General features: G+C 39.0%; 1 protein-coding gene across 24 annotated transcripts in view; it reads right to left on the bottom strand.

Annotated features, from left to right (window-relative positions):
• Positions 1 to 21,009, bottom strand: part of MCF2L2 (MCF.2 cell line derived transforming sequence-like 2) — a 128,934-nt gene that overhangs the window by 63,540 nt on the left and 44,385 nt on the right. For 16 of the 24 annotated variants that reach the window (XM_015871536.3, XM_085513208.1, XM_015871537.3 and 13 more), the window contains 12 exons: positions 18,451 to 18,541; positions 17,176 to 17,295; positions 15,281 to 15,397; positions 14,104 to 14,253; positions 12,535 to 12,659; positions 10,874 to 10,988; positions 10,099 to 10,218; positions 9,796 to 9,987; positions 8,783 to 8,974; positions 8,237 to 8,414; positions 1,747 to 1,850; positions 613 to 701 (listed from right to left, as the gene is read on the bottom strand). In XM_015871536.3, coding sequence (XP_015727022.2) covers positions 613 to 701; positions 1,747 to 1,850; positions 8,237 to 8,414; positions 8,783 to 8,974; positions 9,796 to 9,987; positions 10,099 to 10,218; positions 10,874 to 10,988; positions 12,535 to 12,659; positions 14,104 to 14,253; positions 15,281 to 15,397; positions 17,176 to 17,295; positions 18,451 to 18,541 — 1,593 coding nt within the window. The remainder of the gene's footprint in view (positions 1 to 612; positions 702 to 1,746; positions 1,851 to 8,236; positions 8,415 to 8,782; positions 8,975 to 9,795; positions 9,988 to 10,098; positions 10,219 to 10,873; positions 10,989 to 12,534; positions 12,660 to 14,103; positions 14,254 to 15,280; positions 15,398 to 17,175; positions 17,296 to 18,450; positions 18,542 to 21,009) is intronic. The other 8 variants (XM_085513194.1, XM_085513209.1, XM_032446472.2 and 5 more) reach the window with 1 other exon arrangement.

Here is a 21,009-nt window from a genome sequence, read left to right as displayed (position 1 = left end):
ACTGTGGTAGATAACACATTGGTACCTTCTGAGGATGAGCGGAATGTTTGGTGATTACCACTGCTCATAATTTTTATGCCCTATGGAAGTACTTTGAGCCTGACGTAAGTTCAGATAGCGCTAAGTTTCATTTTTCTATGCCTCAGATTTGCATAGCATTACAAGCTGGTGCTCTCATACCAAACAACTTAAGTGTATAACTGTGTGAAACAGAGGCATAATGTAAGTAAAAATTAGTTACCCTGAAGAAAACAAAGGAAATGGAATCAGTAGGGGTTTGGTTTGTAGACTTGCTGCAGGGTTTTTTTGTTTCAAGTTCTATTTTTTTGGCCTAGAGACAGTGCAGTTCAATTAAAACTGCGTTGGCTTGGCACTACTTGTAAAACTAACTAACTAAAGCATTGGTATTTTAGAAGGCACAATTGATCTTTCCCAGCAGATACTACAAAGTGAGACCAGAGGATTATCAGTTCAATTTTAAAAAAAAAGAGGTTTACAGTTAAGTGTGAGTTTTTTGAACACAATGAGGTGATCTTAATAATCAGATAATGGTATCTGCAAGGCTTAGTCTAATGACTGATGTCTGATAATGACTAACGTGTGCTGCCTTACCTCCTCCTCGTCGACAGGTTCTCATCACTTTCACTCATAACCAGGACTCTGCTCGATCCCCCTTGGCTCGCTTCATGCATCACTTCAATCTGAACAGGAAACATACACAATGCAAAAACACTTTGTTGCTGATACTTCTATTTAGGGAATTCTTTACAAGAATAAAACTCCATCATAGCCAATGTAGTACAGAAGCAGTGGTGAGTCACTTGGTAAGTCAGAATAATTTGCTTAGATGTACAAGTTATAAATCAAAAGTAACTTTTGTCTCTATTTGTCCAGTTCTGTTGGCTTTGGGGTATTCTTAACTCTGTGTCTTGGGAACTTCCAGTATAAGAAGTGAATTTATCTCCTTAAGTAGATCATCGTAGGCATAAAGGTTTGTTCCTTTGGCTCTGAAATACTGTTTTTTGGTGTGTTTTTTTTTTCCTGCCTGAAGCCAACAAAATGAGGACATTATTTTTAAAGTCTTTTGAACAGTGCCAACCAGAGAAGTCTGGGAAATCTACCTTGTGCCTCTGAGAAATTCGTTGTTGTATTGATAACTGTATTATACAGCATGAAACCTCAAACGCACAGCACTGTGCATGTCTGGTCCTAAACTGTGATGGACTGGAGCTTTGCCTACTGTTTTAATACGTATTAATGTACTTCTTTGTCCAGTCTTACAGAGTTGAAACATTTCAAGTGCATTCCAGGCAAATTTTATGTAGATTTTTCCCTCCCTTTGCCTGTAGCTTTAGAGCTAAGCGCTATTTGGACTCACAGGATACTTTATTTCAGTGAAACAAATCAGGTGGTGATCTGGCAGATAATCTAAACTCCATCACAATCTTTAAGTTCTTAAGCAATTGAGGAGCTGCTTCTAGAAGTTAATAGTGCCCTATATTTATTCTGTATAGATAAATTATTTACCTATTTTGATAATGATGTAATCCATTAGTAAACTATTATATCAACAATACATACATGAGTAAAAATCTTAATGCTGGCATCAGAATAACTTTAAAACTGCAATATTAAGTGCAGAAAAGGCTTTGCAGAGAATTAACTTGCAAATATATATATTTTTTTCTATTTTAAAAATAAGTATAAATATGTAAACGTATGTCCCCAGAACGTGAAGACTCCTACCTTAATTCCACCTTTAGTCTTCTTAATGCTTTTCTTTTTTGATAACTCTGCATCAGAGATGGTCTTTGGAGGACAAGTAATTTCTGCAGACCTCCTGTTGGTAGCTGAAGGAGTCAGAAAGATAATAACGTTAGAAAACTGGTGCTGAAAGTTGGAATCCTACTTTGAAATAAAAGCAGTGAGCAGCATTCCTTTCCATTCATTGGGAACTGGTATCTGGCTTAGAGAACAGAATTGTAGTTATGGAGGTGAAGGAGCAGCTGGCACCAGGGAGTGGACTGTGGTGTTTGGTGCTCCACTATGTCTCAAACTGGCTTGTACAGTTCAGTGCTGTAATGACTGCTGCAGTTTTGCTTCCTCCTTGGCAACCATCCTTAAAGTAGCACAAATAAATTGTAGCCAACTGAGTCAGTGTTTGGCTAACTCACTGGGATCATTTCTAAGCTCATGGTTTGCTACTTGTTAGATTTTGCAAAGACAGCACGTTTTTGTTTTGGAAATAGGTTGATGAAGTCCGATTACAAGGGACTGCTTCTCATACAGTTTCATGACATGAGTAAGCCTGAAAAGAGTAAATATGCAAGTATTCAGGAAGTCGCTGATCATGTATGTATGCACCAACAGAGAATCTGAGGAAATGATTTCAGGCAATGCTCTGTTGTGCCAGGTTTGTTTGGCACTGCAGGCTCTGAAAACTTGATGACAGCAAGTTGTCCAGTGCTACTAGAAAATCATCCTTAACAAATTAACCTTACATCCTGAGACTGCTATCCAAGGAAAAGCGTTAGAATGAATTAGGAGAATTGTATAGTCAGCTTGAGTAGAAAATAATTTCTCAGTTACAGTTTGTATCTTTAGTTGTACTAAACTGATGGTAAGTACACTATGTGTGTTATGTGAGTACAAGGCAAATGGTGCTCCTTCCTTTTCTTAGTTGCTGAACTGATATAGGCAAGTATGCATGTTATGGTAAAAACACATACAGGTACCAGGTGAAATGATGAAAGTAGCTGGGTCAGGCAGTACAAAAACACTGCAGTTCTGAGAGTTTGGTTTTAATTCTCCAAAAGTTTTCTAACTGAATAAGAACTTTTCCAGAAATAAAAACTGGTGTTCTCAATGCATCTAGAAGCATTTTGTTCATGAAACTGGGCTATAATAATTTTCTCTCTTTCTCTGGGAGAAACCATGGATTACTCTTAAAGAGATGCTCCTTGATCCAGCAAATTACCCAGGACAGTCTTTAGCTTAGTTGCGGCTTCAGCAGTTTGACACATCTCAGAAGGAAGAATGCAGAAAAAATCAAATGTAGCCACTTGTATTTTAGGGGAGGCAAATTGATTCAGGTTGTCACATCAAAAAAGTATCCTTTTTTAATTTGACCCAGAAATGAAAACAGGAAGCAATCTGGTTTTGGTTATGCATCATATTTTACACTATTGTCTGGTCTACATTCAGAAAGTGCTTCTTGTCATTATATTTAAGTAGTTTTTGAGATAATTTATAAAGAAACAGCCCAAATAGCAGCCAATGATTATTGCACTAATTGTGGCAGAACTAGAAATGCTTAATAGGGGAAATTCCCCTCTAAGATTCAGTACAGTTGGCTGTCTCAAGGTCAGAGAAAGCTGATCATAAAAGCCACCTACAGGAAGCACAAAGGCTCAGAACAAGTGCACAATCTAAGGTCTGCATGTTGTCAAGATGTTTTCATTTCATTGCTATACTGGATTCCCCTGGATATTAGGTTAAAAAATCTAATTTTGAACTGTGTAATATTTTAAATCGTTTGCTGCTGCTTTAAAAGTAAATATTGTTAAAGAGCATTGTACATAGAGTTAAATTTTTATTGCAAGGCTATTTGCAATAATAGGAGGCTTATGTTTATTGCTTTCATTCACTTGGTGGACTACTTTGCTTCTCTTGTGGGCCTTTTATACTGCTTACTTGTTTTTTATGAACAAGTTGCATGACAAATATGGAACTGCTTTTTCTATTAGAGCAAATGCAACTCATCAGTTAGCAAGAGACACAAATCATGCAGTCAAGGGTTATGACACATAGACAACAGTTCTAACATGCTCAAAGCTCTCTCAGGTAAGTACTGTGCTTTACATTCAGGTTGTGTTAATTTCCCAGTCATGTGCTTCCCCATCCTTTCCTTGTGTGGGAGAGTTTGTGCATTCTCATGATCACCCATAACAAAATCAAAGACCTTCAGCAAGAGCAGTGAAGGAAATGACCAGTCTGCCAAACTGTTCATAGGGGCTTTGCAGCATGTGCTGTTCCACACAAATGATTTACTGGTGGTTTTCTATGCTGGTGATGACAAAACAGCACGTTAAGGCAATTAAAGAAACACTGGAGCATCTAAGATTCATCATCAAATGGCTTGATACAGAAACTATTTTCCATTCTTAGGCAATATAATCTCTGTTTCTCTGCTCTATTGAGCCTCTTGAAAATCTGCCCATCAAGGAAGCATCGAGTGTGAGGCCCCCTGCAAGTGGAATATTGTTCTGTAAGGAGACGCACTGCTCAGTTTCCTCAGACTTGGCCCAATGTGATAGCGGCCTTACAGCCTCAAAATGGAAAGCACCTTTTCTTTTATAGAAATATCTTAAGCTGTTGAATGGTTTCCCAAGAACCATATATGAAAATCACATTCATCATCTTTTCTGAGTCAGCTAATCTCTGCTGCTTCATTTCCCCTGTACCCATCCCCAGACTCTTGAAAGATATTCTCCTTTAATCCTCTATCCAGATGTTATTAGTTAGTGAGTGTAACACATTAGTGACTGTGAGGAATGCTGGAAGGGATCCAATGAGCAGTCACACACAGTTAAATGGGGTGGAACCAGTTTAGTTTTTGTTATTTAAAAGACTGAAAAGCCTCCAGCTGTTTTCCCTCCATATGAATTTCATATTCCAATTTGGCCTTCTAATATGCCTATAAGGGTGAGTCATGGATTTTGCATGTGTGATGTGCTGCTGCAAATGATATTCTTTCCTTAATGAGCTAACAGCAATTTTGACTTCTCTGCTCCTGTACTTAACATTTATGCTGCACACAAGAAATCCCTAAGTGAATATTTTATAGCATTTAGGAAAGATGCCAGAAGTAAAGCAACACATGCAACCCTAATTTTGCCCTTTTTCTGCTAAGGCATCTTGATCCAACCATCGATGAGTGTTTCACACATGTATTATTTTCTCTCTCCCTCCCGAAGGATCCTTGCCTCATTCAGTGTATGGAATCAAAACACTGAATTAATGAGCCTCAGTATTCCAGTTCATCTGTATTTCTCAGTGGGGGCCCGGAGCCTTACTGTCCTTGCAATATATCAGTCTCTGCTCTGAAAATAGATATGCTTATTTTTTTTAATGGTCCTTTTTACAATTCTTGTGCTTCACAAACATCCGCTGAGCTTTTTTTCCCCCCCCCACAATACTTCTCAGAGATATCAAGGCTGTTATCAACTACACTAAGATCTGAGCGCTATAGCTAAAGATCGAAGGAGATGAGACTAATCTGGAACACCAACTTGACATTTTTAAAATGGGACTTTCAGATTATTAAAGATGATATGCTGTTTAATATGTTCAAGAGCATATGCCCTGCCCAGCAATTCTGATTGCAATCTTTCACTGTCTTTCACTGTAGACCTTCTTACATAGCAGCACTAGTTAGTAAAATTCAGTGGTTTTGTTTTTACTAAGTTGATGCCCACGTGAGTTTTTAACAGGGTTGGAACCTTTACACTTACTTCATCAGCTTCTCTCCCTCTCATGTCAGAGAGAGTAAAAGCAACAGAAAATAGTCACAAATGAAAAAAATCCAGCCCACAGTGATAGTTTCGTTTCTCTCCTTTGCTCTCACTAGGTACGTGACTGTAAGTACAGATGGAAAGCAGGCAGAAACTCACTGCTGTGTTGCACAAAGAGAGAATGGGGGACAGTGCCCTGCTTGGAGCTTAAGCTGCAACAAGATGATACTCCAAGGAAACAAGCAGTGCAGGAGGAAAAGAGACATATTTTGTCACTGGGTGCCATACATTTTGGCTGACAACAAAGGAAATGAACTGAACTGCAGTAAGTTCATCCGCAATGAACACATATGAGCTGAGAAGATTTTTTTTCCAAGTGCACAAAACTCCACCAAATCCAAAAGAAGGAACAAAACCAACTGGCACTGCAATGTTTCAGCTTTGGCCACTAAGGTTACTAAAACAAAGGAGGTTTTAGCCTTCTTCACTGAGAGAGCTGAACCATTTCTATTGAATTTTTCCAAGAAAATGACAGGCTGAATAAGGGAGCCTTTAGGAAAAATTCATTGCAGAGAATTGAAAATTGGAAGAATTAAAAAAGAATGAAAAGAGAAATGCTGACTACAGTCAACCCTAATAATGTATATTATCTTAAAGGACCCTTGCAACCCAAACCATCCTATGATTCTTTGTAGCATATCCTACCATGCCTGACTACCTACTGGCAGCACTATTCTGGATAGCATGACTTTGTGAACCTATCCCATTTCAGTCCCCCCTGAGGAACTCTGTACAGAAATGCAGTCCACAAACAGCCAGAATGATGCTGTCAAAAGTAAACGTGAGCAAAGGCATTTCTCTGAAGTGCCACATCTTTCCTTCCAACACAAAAAGGCCATTAGCAGTATTCATGCAGGCTTCCACTGGTAACACACAGACATTTTCTTTAAGTTACATGTCATACATACTACTAAAAAATCTCAAGGCTTTTGTTCTAAAAGGGTCAGTAGAATTTCCTGTCTTTTCTAGGTTGATCTATGAATAATATTAAAGCATATTCTCATAGATAACACTAGCACCAAGTGGAACTGGTACAGACTTTTAAGTTGTAGAGCTAAGACTGCCAATAGTCACCAGAGAACATAAGGGCATCATTACAAGAAACTATCACGTCATTTCACTGATAGAAGTCCACCCTTTTTCTTATACCAGCTCTGCCCATGTCTCCTACACACATGCACAGGTAAAATGAAATGTGCTACAGGAGTATTTCATGCTTAAGCATTCATATCTTTTAAGACTTTTTCCATCAGCACACCAAATTGGGTTGAATTTACCCTATCACTCCTTGTTAGGAAAACAGAGAGTCAGCAAGTAAAAATAAAACTAAACTAAGCAAAATGTATTCTGGAATGAATACAACTTCATTCCTTTCACAGACAACTATTTCAGTTCTGCCGTGGCACTGTTACATCTCCTGCCTAGGGACAAAAGCCCCTCTTTCATGCTTTCTACTCCTGTTGACTACATTTTATTGTCTTTGCCTGCCTTTCTATTTACCGAGCCGAGGAACATGGTTGTTTCCTGTTCCCATATTCTATTTTGCAAATTTTTAGGGATGTTCAGGCACATTCCAGGTAACAAAGAAGAATGAGTTACAGTAACTGATTCAAGGAATTGCTCTTAGCCTCTCAGGTTTGCATGATAATTCTCTATAAATTCTACCCATGTAGAAATGCTGACTGTGTTGCCCCCATGAATGTGAAGAAGGCACAGAGGAAATCCCAACAGAAGGTATCATCAAGAACAGAATATCACAGCCTCATTTTCAAGGCTTGGAGTAGGACTCGGTGTTCTCATTTCTATTCTCAGCCACATCTCAGACTCAGACTGTGAAACCCCTTGGTGAATCACTTGCTTTACTTAAGCTTCAGTTTTCTTTCCGCAAAAGAGAGGTGAAAATACTTACCAGCCGCACAGTATTTGCAAAGTGCTTTGGCATTCTGAGGGAAGGGGCAAATTCAAAGAATGATGCTTTGTAATGGACCACTGGATAAGACCCAAAGGATGCCATTAAACACTACATGGAAACATATATATGTACTGTTCATGGCACTTAAAGTAACTGTTTCTACAGTTTACCATGGGGCTTAAACAGTCAGAGACTCTGTGAGGAGTTATTCTACATCAATCACACTTCTAGCAGAAGATTCCCTATTAAAAAGCCCTTGGCTAAAGGCACGTGCTAACCTCAAAACAGGAAACTTTCTGTAAGTTCCAAGAAGCAGCAATGTTCAACTCATAATTACTAAAGAACAACACTAGAAAGTGAATAAATGGTTGCAAAGAGGAGAAAACAACAATAATGTATGTGCATTGTAAAAAATATCTTCATGCTTGCTTCACATACTTGCAGTGACTTATTGTGTTTGCATTTCCAGTGAAGGATTAGCAATATCTGATGATAAGAAACTCTACACTCTGTAGATGAGACTTAAGAAGAGCCTGTTTTGTTTTTTTTAAACCATCCTTGTTTGTGTGCTTGCAGAGCTCCATTATTTCACATTCATTTTTAACTTCTGGGCCTACAAAGCTGACACTGAACATCAGTCAGGTGCAAGTTTTCATCCTGATGAAAAAAATTAAGCATGAACATGCACAAAAAAAAACCAAAACCAAAACCAACACTACTGAGTATCTGGATGCAAATATTAATGGCCCACCTACTCCTGCTGGTCTGGTAGTCTTTGGTGATGCTCGTTTCGGGGAAGATTCAGGATGTGGGGCGACAGGTTGTACTGGCCGGGTCTGTTTGGCTGCTAGCTTCTTCAGACTCACTTGTCTCTTGTCAAACATTTCTTGTACATCTTCTAGTTTTTGTAAAATCTTTTGGGCATTGGCCTAGGCAAAGAAAAGGCAAACAGTAGATGGTAAGTGCTGGACTAAGCAAATTAAGATGGGACTTGGGTTACTCAGATTTGGTATATTAGAGCTAAAGATAATGCAACCCAACCCACGTATTTTGCATAGATCTGTTTCACCAAGTAGGGCATTGTGAGTCATGGAATTTTCTGGCACTACCCTAATGAAGTATGTGTTATTTTAGAACTGCACATATGAGTAAAACCTCTAGTCCCAAGTACTCACCCCTGTGCCCTTTCACTGTGGGGAAATAGGCATATTTGTACAGACTCTCATACAGCCCAGTAGTCTCTCATGTGCAAGACAGTCACTGTTTTGTGAGTGCATACAAGTTTGAGGTGTTTTACCTTTATTTCAGGTGTGAGAATCGTGTCAAACTGATTGTAGAACTCCTTTGGGTTCGAGAGTTGGTGCTCCTTTGCTGTCGCCAGGAACTTCTCTATTTCAACTAGTGCAGTTTCAGCTCCCTCTTGTGACTGGCACTTGTCCACAGCTTGGGAAGCTAAGAGGTAGATTCCAGCTTCACACCATTGGCTTGCCTTTAAAGAAGAATGGCACAATAAGGACTCCGTTGTCACTGAAAGTCCATGTTGTGAAGTGCCATTTCTATCGCCCCATGAGATACAGATTTGCGCTAATGTGTCACTAAAGGGAATGAATGTTACTTCCTAGCATGCAACAGGCCCTGTCCACAACACACCCCACCTAAGAGACACAGAACACCAGCAAATTAAACCCACCTCTCATGGGATAGATAGATGGTAAAGTAACACAAAATAATAACATTCTGAGCAAGGAGGAAGAATGCTACTATAGTTGCTGCAAATCAGATCTTTCTGCTGTACAACCTCGTTTTGGTTTAACCACACAGTTACCCAAAAACAAATATTTACACGATATGAAGATTCTCTAAAACATCTTTGACCCATCAAACTCAGTTAAAAATACTCCAAAGCAGGTCTGCAGAATAATTTCTGGTAATTCCTTTAAGGAATTAGCATGCAGACATCCTCAGAGCATTTAGCTTTCTATTCCAGCTGGATACTATAAACTGAAAAACAAAAGTTAAAAAAAGCCCCAAACAACCAGCAGAAAGCTGTTCATTTTTCAGTATCAGAATGAGTTTGTTTCTCATTTCAAATTTAGCCCTATCTCAATTCTTTCATGATCTTAAGACCATAATTACAGGAAGCATCTGCTATGGTTTTTATAGCAATAGTTTCTGAATGAAATGGAGAAAAGAAAAAAAAAGAAAAGAAAAAGCAAAAAGTAAATCTTTGTCTAAGTTGCCTATGCATATAAAAAGATTTATTTTCAGTAGAGCCTTCAGTAGGGCTGTACTCCAAAAAGACTCACTCACCTTATCTAATTGCTTATGCAGCTCGAGAGACTTCCCCAAAATATCGTACTTTTTCTTGGTCTCGTTAGTAAAGTCATCGCAAATACGCCTGAGTTCAACACACTTTGGTCTAATGGAGTCAACTGCATAATGGTTGTTTTGGATGAGCTGTTCTCCATGGAGAGCTAGACTCTGGGCTTTCTCCAAAGGTTCCTGTGAAATTAATGAGAATCAAATCAAAGTTACATTTAAATGGAGATGTGTAGGTAAAGGCAATGCAAAACTAATGTCTGGAGCAGCTAGAACACTATATTGAACACAGACCTGTCCTTTTTCTTCCAGTTGTTTCTGTTCCCTCAGGAGGTGTTCTACTCGAGACACACTGTCTCCAACATCAGAAAAACCTGCTTGTGCTTCCATTAGATTATCCAGCGTTAATTTTACCTAAAACAAAGAAAAGTAAAAAAAGAAAAACAACAAAGCACACACATCACAAGACGCTCATAAAATTACAACAGATTGATGACTTCAAAACATCGATCCCCATCTTTTACAGTTGTCTGCATCTCAAGTTTAGTTTTTCAGTTCCTTTCAAAACGCTAAAGCTGAAGAATGAGGAACCAACCAAATAATTCTCTAAAGAACTGCTCCCATTTTTTGGATTTATTTAGACCCAAACAGTTCTGAAGATCTATGATCCTGGAATCTGTCTTGCTGTATTATTCCATCCTTTGCATTCATGGTTGGGCATTCCATTTCCGTTTTCCATTGACTTAGGAGGGCTGGGTGCCCAGCATCGCAGAATAAATGATACTTGGTAGCACCACACATAAACACACGATGATTTATCATGAAGTTTGTGTTTCACATTTTGGCCTAAATGGTGGGCATTTTCTTCGCTGTGTTTTATTGAAATGTTGTAAGAGATTGGATTATTACAAAGAATTAAACTACTGAATATGCTATAAACTATGAATATTTTATTTTATAATGAATGGCTTCTCTCCTGACTGCTTTCTTAGAATGTCATTTTCCTTTAAGAATAGACAAGATTTGACCATATTTACCAAAGACCAGATATGACCATCCAGTGACTTACTTCTCTAAAATCATGTTCAAAGTGACGAAGCTGCAAGCATTGTTCAAGTTTTAGGTGATGCCTGGTCCAAAATTGATCAAAAGCCTTTTCTGTTTCATCCAACTGAGCCAACAACCTATCAAAAAATTAGAATGAAAAACAGTTATTTTCTATGGTTTATTTCTTTAACTTACATCAGTTGATGGCAAAAAACACAATTTGGAGATGGTGGTAAGCCTGTACCTATGGAAGATGCAGAACAATGTTTTATGTCAATCTTCCCTTGAGAAAAAGGGAACAAAAACTGAAGCAAAATAGAAGTGTGATGATGACAGATAACTATATGGATCTACTGTCCCTCCTCCTGACCTGCAACAGGAATACAGACCTGCCCCATGTGCTGGCAGCCAGAGACAGCTGTCTCTCCCCAGTTTCAACCTAAATGTTCAAAGATAATTAGCTCCCAGCTAATACAGATTGAAAACGATACAATTGTTAATTTATGGAATGCTTAAAGCAGAACTCTACAAGTTGTTTATTTTCATCACCCATCAGAACTAGGCAACAACTGAATCATTTTTTCTTGTCCATCTCTCCTAAACACAATGGTTTAGAAGCTCATAATGCCTTCCATTGGCAGCGTTTCACTTCATGTAAATAATGAAATGTTTATTCACAACGAAATCAGTATCAAGTGAAGTGTGTCCAACAGCACACTAGTGAGTCATTCTCACAGTCTCTCAATGATCTATTATGTATATTACAAAGTAGAACCATTTAAATAGGACAAGAAGAAGAAAAAAAAAAAAGAATAAAAGACATTATTTTCTGAATATCCCTGAATATCCTATTTTCTAATATCTAACCATCCTTCAGTCAGGCAGGGGACCAGGCAAATGCAGTGGGTGCTGGAACCAGGATAAATCAGGGCAAATACCAATAATTCTTTCACATTGCTGTCAGAAACAAGTTCTGTTTTCAATCTATCCATGAAAAATCTACTTTTAATCAAAGCTACTCTTTGAATTCAAGACGAATTCACAAATTCCTTCATTAATTAAAGGAAGACTGATTAAAGGATTTCAGAGCAGCCAGTAAAAAAATATCAGTTTGACATTTGGAAGCTTCGTTCTCACTGAATGCAGACACATTGAAATTAGTGTGATATTTCTCTATCTACTGAATTACATGGAACAGCAGAAACTTCTAAGCAGTGACTAAAATCTTTGTAATAAGCACCATAGGAAGGAACAGTAATTACTCTCTTCATACATTTGTGAAGGTGCATATTTCAGACTATCATCTACATCTGATCCTCCCCCAGTGTTTCCACAGACATGCATGAGCACATACTCTTTCAGGTCACATGGATTCAGATGTCACAAACTAGGCACAGAAACATGGAAGATGTTATGGGGAAAATAAGTCCCACACCAAACCTTCCACTGGGTGGGTAGTGATCAAACCAAAAATTACCATGAAATTCAGGGCTTGTTTGAACATACTTTTCCAGTTTAATCCAGTAAGTCCTACTTAGTTATGTATCCAGTAAATCGTCAGTAATTGAACTGGTGGGAATTTATGGTGTCTATATTTAAATAATTTAAGTAAGGACATAAATGATATTTGCATTTCTTAGGAATAAATTAGCAACCTGTGCAAGGTAGTCTATCTTCACTAACCTTTCCACTGTTGCCACATTTTCCAGTTCATCTGGACTGAGTTTGCTGTTGGCACTTCGGGTGACTGGCTCCCTAATGCACGTCAGTAGTGTGGCCCCCTGCTTCACAGCCAGTTTTAGCTCATCCTGAGGAACAAAGAACAAGCCAAACAAATTGTATGTATATATTTTAAGAACACTCCCATCTCCTAGGTGGACAACATAGTAAAGGTAAAAGAGGATACTTCTGTAGGTAGTAAATACTAGGAACAAAAAACACACCAATGCTTACCAATAATTATGTCTTTCTGTGAATGCAGAGACTAAATCTATTCATTTTGAACAGTATATGTATTTCTGAGTAAAAGAATATTGCCTAGTTTCTGAGCAGATTGCATTTCTGACCAGGAAACTTTCAGAATAGAATATTGTAGCATGCATTACGCATGTGCTATTCAGCCAGCTGCAACATCACACTTCTTAATGGAATTTCTTTAAACAACATTATGCCAGCTGCCAAGGAGTCAACCACAGAAAAAGGTATCTTCTTAGCATAAAAGATGAACAACAAAAAGGCCAATAAGGCTTAAAAATTAAGGTAAGGAGTCTCCACTTTGCTGAATACTTCTTGAATAAAACTCTCCAGAAATGCTTTATGTAGCAGCTTTAGAGCTGTAGAAGAAGCTTTAGAGTGTGAAGAAAGCTACAATAAAAATGTAATCAAAGAGGAGATTGGCATTAAGAGCCAGGCTCCTGCATGTGGGAAAAAACATTATCTTTTGACCCAAAGCAACAGAGGCAAGGCAATTCCTGACAGCATGAAGAATTTCGAGTACTCCTTCTGACCAGTCTTTGGTACCCAGCAAAACTGCTGTAAAAGCTTTTCAGAAGCCATGGCAATTCCTTGGGTTCTGAAGGCAATTATTAGTCTGTGGCTGCTGGAGGTAAATAATGACATTTTCTTATCTTCCTCTAGAAAGAATCAGAATGGCTAACAAGTCTTGCTGTTTATGGGAGGAAATCTCCAGGATCTTACTGTTTTTTTATGGGTAGAATCTCCATTCTTCATTCCCAATTAAGCTAATGGTCATTTCTGTACTTGTCCTAAAACAATAAATTTCCTTTTATGTTTAACCTAAGGTGCTTATTGACAGCAATGACGTTTTCTTTTGAGTCTTTTGAGTGCAAAGCTAAACAGGCAATAGCTAGTTTTCTGTGGTTTTAAACCATTCCGTAATATTTCAGTCATCATCTAAATAGATCACTATCTCTTCCTGGATTATTCTTAAGGATGTTCTCCACATCTGTTCCAATATGAGTTCATCCTCTCTGAAGAAAACATCATCAGGAGCCCATTCTGTTCTAGTTGTGATCTCATTATACCCTCCTATACAGCAGCAGTGACACTTCCCTGTTCTATCATTCCTGAACCTGTGGAGTCCTTTTCCATAGCTGTATTAATTCCCTGAATCCAATTTTCTTCTCCTATTCAGTGGTTTTCAGATGATGGAATCCCAAATGATGGCATAAAAACTCGTTGAATTAAAAATCATATATTATGCAAACGGAGCTGTCACAAAACACCATTTACCTTCAGCTTGCTATGGTGGTCAGTGTGTGCAGATAGGAGGTCCTCTGTACACTGCACATCATTGGGAAGTTCAGTCTCTGCTAAGTCCGTTCCAAAGGTCTGTAGCATCTGTGCTGTTGTTTTCACTGTCATTGCGAAGTTTTCAATAGCCTGGAATAGCAGAAGCACAGTCACAGACTCCTTACTTACCACTAGCATGTTAGCTATGCTCAGTTCTTCAAACACATTGTGCTGCAGTGCATGTAAAGCTGGCTATGTTGCCTTTTTTCAGCAGATGTGATAGAAGTTACAGGCTGAATCCCGTGCCCTGAAGGACCTTGTCACAGGACTACAAGTATTACCATGCCCAAGAACCAGATGGGAAACTTCCACAGCTTAAGAGACATAATGAAACCACAGAGGATATCAGCTTCAAAGCCCAGACGGGAGCTTCAGATCCTTTCCTCATGCTTGCTGGAAGTCTTTGTTGTGTTCAAAGATTTTAATTAAGATTTTATTTAAGTTAAAGAGACACCACAAGCACATAAGCCAAAGCTTTTTTCTTTTATATTTATACAGTCACTGTTCACTCAGCAGCAATCCATCTTCCTGTAGACTTCTTAAACTGTGCATGTCTCTCCTGCCTACCTGTACATGATGTATTCTAGTCACTTCATCCCATCTGGCCCTATTACCACAGCAGTATAAGAACTCACTACAAATATAATTAAAATACTCATTGGAGTATCACTTCTTTACCACTTGGGTGCACCAACTTAAATCTTGACAAAATGTTGTGGGTTTACTGAAGAAAGTGAACGTGAGGAAGGCTTAATTGCTCATTAAAGTGATAGTCTTGACCTTTCATTCTGAATAGTGCTAAAGCATATATTAAAATGCAGCCATAAGCTGAAGGCGTATGAATCCAATCAATTATTCAAAAGCTAAGGATGAGGCTAAAGCTCAGCTGAGCAATAACAATATAACATTGTAGGCCTTAGTCCAGGTCGATAGTGGGACATAAATTACTGCTTCTACTATGAACTTTGGGGGAATTTTCTCTGTTTGAGTAATGGATCTCCTCTTTCCAACTCTAGGCTGAAGTGCAGCTGCAGAACTACTACTTAATTGTTGCTTTACATTCACCATCTGGACACCTGCAGGTACAGTCACGTGTAAGAGCCACACCAGCACTCACAGTTCGGTGATGTATCCACTGACTGTGGCCGTACTCCAGGGTTCCTCCCAGCTCTCGGGTCAGCTGACATTTATCAATATATCCATGAAGATCAGAGACAGAATTTAGCATGATGATCTGAAACAGATCCAAACACAATGGACAGAGAGAAATAATGAGTCCTTCAATCATGTTCCTAGGATCTGGGTTTGCCTTAAACACACATAACCACGGTGCAGTTCCACCATTGACAGTAATTTCTCATTAGGTATTTGTTCATGAAATTGCCACAGCTTTTTTCCTTTAGATTTTGGCTTTTGAAAGCATATGGCCATTCTTGAACTCCCCATGATTTGACATCACGTTGCTCCTTGCTAGGCCAAAAGCCCATGCTTTTGCTGTATGTATAATGTATATGTGTGTGTATGTGTGTATATAATATATAATGTATACATTATACATTATATACACGTGAGCATCTACAATGCTCACATAAACTTCCATCAAGAGAACCCTTAGTTTTTGTAAGACAGCTCTCTAAGACATATGTGGATATACCCAAGTTAGCTCAAAATTTTGAGTGTCCAAAAAGATTCCAACCAAAATCCATATCTTGATCTGCATGTGGGAAAGGTAAGTAATATTTAACACTTATTGCAGTGCCTAATCCCTGCCTACTATTAACCTCTATTTCAACTGTGACAGTTTTAAATAGGATTTGAAATGCAACACTGTCATCAAATAGATTGCTAGAAGCACAATCTCTGGTATAACAGTTGCTAAGGTAACACACTGTACCTTATTTAGTACAGGAACATACATTTTCTGAAGTGCTATAAAATTAAAAGATTTTGTTTTGTAACCAAGCATGACTTTCACATGAAATTTGCTTTTTAATCACCAAAAAGCCACCCATACTGAGCTACAGTCGCTGTTATCACTGAACATAATTTAACAACATGAGCTCATGGTTTCCTTTTTGTACTGTTAGTCTGCTGTCTGTTACTAAAGTAGAAGCAGGAAGTGTAGGAACTTTAAACCCAGGTACTGATAAACATAGCAATGGTTGGAACAGAACCATTTGTAAAATGATTTAAAACCACAATTAAAATCCAAAACAATCACATGAAATCACTCCAGTAAAGTCATTGTGGAGTACAGTGTGAGTAAGTTCCAGGATGAAATATCATTAACAATCACTATTCAAGTTTATTTATAAAGCACTTTGAAACCACAGGCAAACACACAGCTAGGAACAGCTCCAAAAAGAGCTCTCATAGAATAATGTCAAACTTAAACCCTTTCAGGATTTATAGCCTGCTTTAAACCACATCCTCATCCACCTGCAGCATATTGCTGCAAAGTGCTAACCTATGTTTTTCACTGGAGTGAGCAGATCTACCTTCGTCTGCATCAGGGGAGCAGCTTTACTGAGTTAAGATGTCACTATGTAAACTGAGTCACATTTTATAGCAAGACTGATGTTTCATATGGGATCACATCCATTATAACCCTGTAAAGCATTCACTGGTAATTTACTCTTTGGCATTCCTGCAACTGATAATAGAAAATTCCACAAACACAATTTAAATAAACTGTTACTATACATACAAACAGGCTCTGCCCTTTCCCAGTATGTTTCAACCACTGAAACGAAATGAAAAACAATTTATCTGATCCAGGTAATGGAGCTAGCTGTAAATGTGTCTACGTGCTTCTCAAAGCTTGTTGATCTCATTCAGGTTTCAGTTTAGGCTTTATGGGACCTTGTATATATCACACAGATCCAAGATCACAGTCCCCAGTTGCCACTTGCAATCAAATGATAATTATTTGGTTATGAGAAATTGCTGACATCTAAGAACTGCAGATGTAGAGATAAGGCAAACACATGGACCAAAAAAATCCATGCTTACCGGTACCTTCATTTTAAAGTCATCTCGATAGAGTTTAATGCCTATGTCAGCGATTGCCCTTTGGATAAAGCGTGAAGGACGCAGGACAAATACCAGCTGTAGGTTTCCTGGAAATGCTCCCTGTAAGAAACATAAAATTATTAGAAAGCAAATCTCTGCCTTGAAGAAACGCCAAGGGAATTTTCAGCCAAGTGTTTCCTAAGGGAGTAAAGTGGGGAGGATATACTGAATCTTGGCCAGTCCAGCTGCTAATGATATCAAGTGGTCCATTCAGCACATGTTCAACATCAGTCTCCAAAGCCAACAGAAACACTGGCCTTGGGATTTTACTGCCCAGTCATATATAGATTTCTGGTAGGGATCTGGCACAGAGCTCTGAAGTTTCTTCGCTGGTGCACCCATATCTGAAGCACAGTAAGCCTCCTTTGCACTGCTACACCAAGGGTCGTCTCTTCTATGTTCTGATTCAGCCAGTAGAGGGTAAAATTGACTACTTACAAAGAATGGCTGCCCATGTTGGACTTGGCACAAATTCCCCAGACTGATTTATCTACTCACTCTGAAGAGGATTTTTAATATTTCTAACCTCACGTGTTTCTCCCACACACAGACATTCAACATCAGACACGGCCCTGCCTTCACATCTAGCCTACGGCTCCCACACACTCCTCCTCTAAGCTCACCAAGCACAAAAAAAGAACAAGAAGAGGGCAGCTAAAAAAGAATGGTCATCTTTTCATCCTGAGCCTCTGTGTCTAAAGCACTTGTGCCCCACACAGTACATGTTCCAGATAATAGATGTTTTAGAACAGCTGTTTTTATTAATACTGAAAAACAGTGTCTGAACTTGCTTTCACAAATGAGATATAACAAGCTATTGATAGTTTCTAACAGATCACTTACTGCCACACAAACACAGATCTATTGGGGTCTGCTTCCTTCACAAGCAGGCCACATAATCACTCCTCACAATGCACAGAAGGGCTCCTCTGTCAGACTCTTCTGGAAACAGCTTCAAATTACTAGAATTCATACTGCAGTCAATCCAGCACATGGAATTTGTACTAACTCAGCAGTAAACAAGGCTGTGTTTTCTGTTACTGCAGCTTCCTCCCTCTCCTATTTAAAACTCAGGAGCTTTGGGGCTGGAGCAAATCTGCATCCACAGCCAAAAAAAAAGGAACTAAAAATGAGCACATGGGAGTTTATCCTGACCTGAAGGTTCAGCAGATAATCTGAATTTCTAGAGAATAAATAGCAAAGACAGGCACTTACTGCTATCCGTGTCAGGGATGCCTTGACTGCGCTCCATTTGTCTCGTCGTCTGTCTATGATGATGATGAATCCAATGCTGGCAGCCTCCAGACTGCACGACAGAAGTAATAAATATGTTAGGTTACATGAAGATACTCCCATTCCAATGAAATGTACTGCAGTAAGATTCAGCGTCTGTTGGATCACCCTCCAAGTCCATTACAAAAAAGCAGTGTACAGTGGAGACAATATTCAGCAGAAATTCACACACACAGAAGCCAGCAAATTTTCTCTTCCCAGCGTCATGCTAGCAGCTTACACAAACCATGAATATTTTATTCGCTAAATCTCTCAGCTGCTATCTCCTTTGCTGCCAAGCCTAAATGATAAGAATAGTTCAGGATCACAAATTACACTGTGCTATACTGAAGGAAAAAATCTCAGCTCTTGCTTTCTCTCCAAATTAATTTATCCCACCACCAGCCTTCATTCTCTAAGTGTGCCGACATCTGACAGAGGCACTCAGCTCCATGGTGTCAGCATAGCCCCACAGCCACCACCTTGCCTTGGCACACAATGCTCCAGGTGCTTTGGTGGACAAAGCAGGATTTAAAGTTTTATATCCTACCCACCTACAGACTGGCTCTAAGGTTACAAGTATCACTTTAATGCATTGGCTAAAATAAATAACTGCTCCTCCTCAGGACTTTTCAAGGAGGCTCTGCGAGGCACTGATTTGATGCTCCATCCTATCTGTGTAAACCTCAACAATATCCCCTTCCCCCTCTCTCAGAAATCCCACTGTGGTGTGCTGGCTTCAGGGGTGCTCCTCTCTGCTTTCCAGCAGTTCTCAGAGTTGGAGAGAAATCCTGGGAACTGACAAAAACACTAAGAAAAATGTCCAGGAACTTCCTTATAACAATCTTCTCTGTGCAAGAGAGAGGCAGGTAAAGAGTTTAAGCATTGCTGTAATCAGAAGACATGCTACGATTAAATACCTAATTATGGAGTAAGGTCAAGATCAGTTGTATAAAGAATTTCCTTTATCCTTTTCCCATCACACATACAAGCTACATACCAGGAACACCATTTTATTGGGTTATTTTGTGCAAACTCGTGTCAATAATCCACCGAAGACCATCACCAATAACAACAGAGCTGCTGCAGCTCTGAGGATCAAAATCAGCAGCCAAGAAGCAAAAGTTCTGTGCAAGTCTGGGCTGCCATGCAAGTGCTCCCAGTGGTTCTTACCAGCACTACAAACATTCACTGAAGTTCACACTGATATTTTTTCCACAGAATTCCTCTGGGAAATATAAAATTCAAAGACAATAGATGACCTTTCCTCTTAAGCAGAGCAATATGCAGCTCTTTACACAGAGGACAGATAATGAAGTTGCCAAGCCGGTCTTTGAGGACCATGTCAGAGTGAGGAAAACAGGAACATAGGAGGACAATTTCAAATGAATCAAATGGATCACCAAAATATGACCTCTACTTTAAAGCAAAAGAGAATGTGTTATTGTAACCAGCTTATAATTATGTCTTCACAGCTCAGACACACAGAATCAATTTGCAGCTGCTGGATATCTCTCAGACAGTAACTGGATATATGAGCCAGGCTAAAACCTGAGGCAATTCCATTAAAGCCAGTGATTTACAGCAAAATGACCAACAGAATAGGCATATTTAGCTGAAGATAACAAAATGCTAATGTTGGTCTAAAGAAAAGTATTATTCAGCTAATAGCATATTAATAAGTACAAGAAAAAGCTGTATTATTCATGAGGTAGGTAAGCCACAAGTAACTGTCCATAAGCACCAACTCGCACTAGCTGCCTGAATTGCCCTGTTTTGCCCATCCGCCTGGTTTGAGAGACTAAGGGCTTTCTGAAAGGAATGTTTGCACGCAGGGCTGCAGGCCTGGAAGAATTCAGGATCAGACCCTTACAATCACACCTTGGTAAGCAAACTGCAAAGGAAGTAACTGACAAGACAGCATCTGCCAAAGGCAACAACTGTGATTTAAACAAACACAGAAGTATTTGTGCTAAGTAAAACTTGCCTCATAACTGTCTCATAACTGACTCCTAAGTTTCCATTTGTAACAGTCCCTTGAACATGTGGAGAATAAATCACTCAGAAGAGAGACGTCTGTCTTTTCTCAAGTACCCTCCCACGATCGAGCAGTTCATTTTTTTTTATGTTCTTCTGCCACAGGGATTTGTAACAGCACAAAAGCATCCAGGCATCAGTTACAATAACAAAAATGAACTTCATAGATAATGGCAATAAGAGCTTATGAAATATAGATACAGGCAAGAAAATACAAGAGAAGCAGGAAAGGAATTTTCTCATGAAATATGGCTTGGCAAGAACAGTCATGGGGGAGGGCTGGGAATAATGAACATATGGGAATAGAAGCACTGCTCACCAGTTGCCACTGCGAATCACACAGCACTGCGGGTCAGTTAAAGAGACAGGCCAAGGAAACAGAAGATGAAATAGATACTGATATACTGGCTTTATTCTTGGATTTAAATACAAGGAAAGAGCTAAGGAAAGCAGAACTATAACTTG

This window comes from Coturnix japonica, chromosome 12 (assembly GCF_054131305.1).
Source record: "Coturnix japonica strain WE chromosome 12, WE-NBRP24, whole genome shotgun sequence".
In the NCBI taxonomy this organism is placed as follows: Eukaryota; Metazoa; Chordata; class Aves; order Galliformes; family Phasianidae; genus Coturnix; species Coturnix japonica.
The sequence above is the reverse complement of the archived record's forward strand: the minus strand, read 5'-3'. Positions and strand labels throughout refer to the sequence as shown.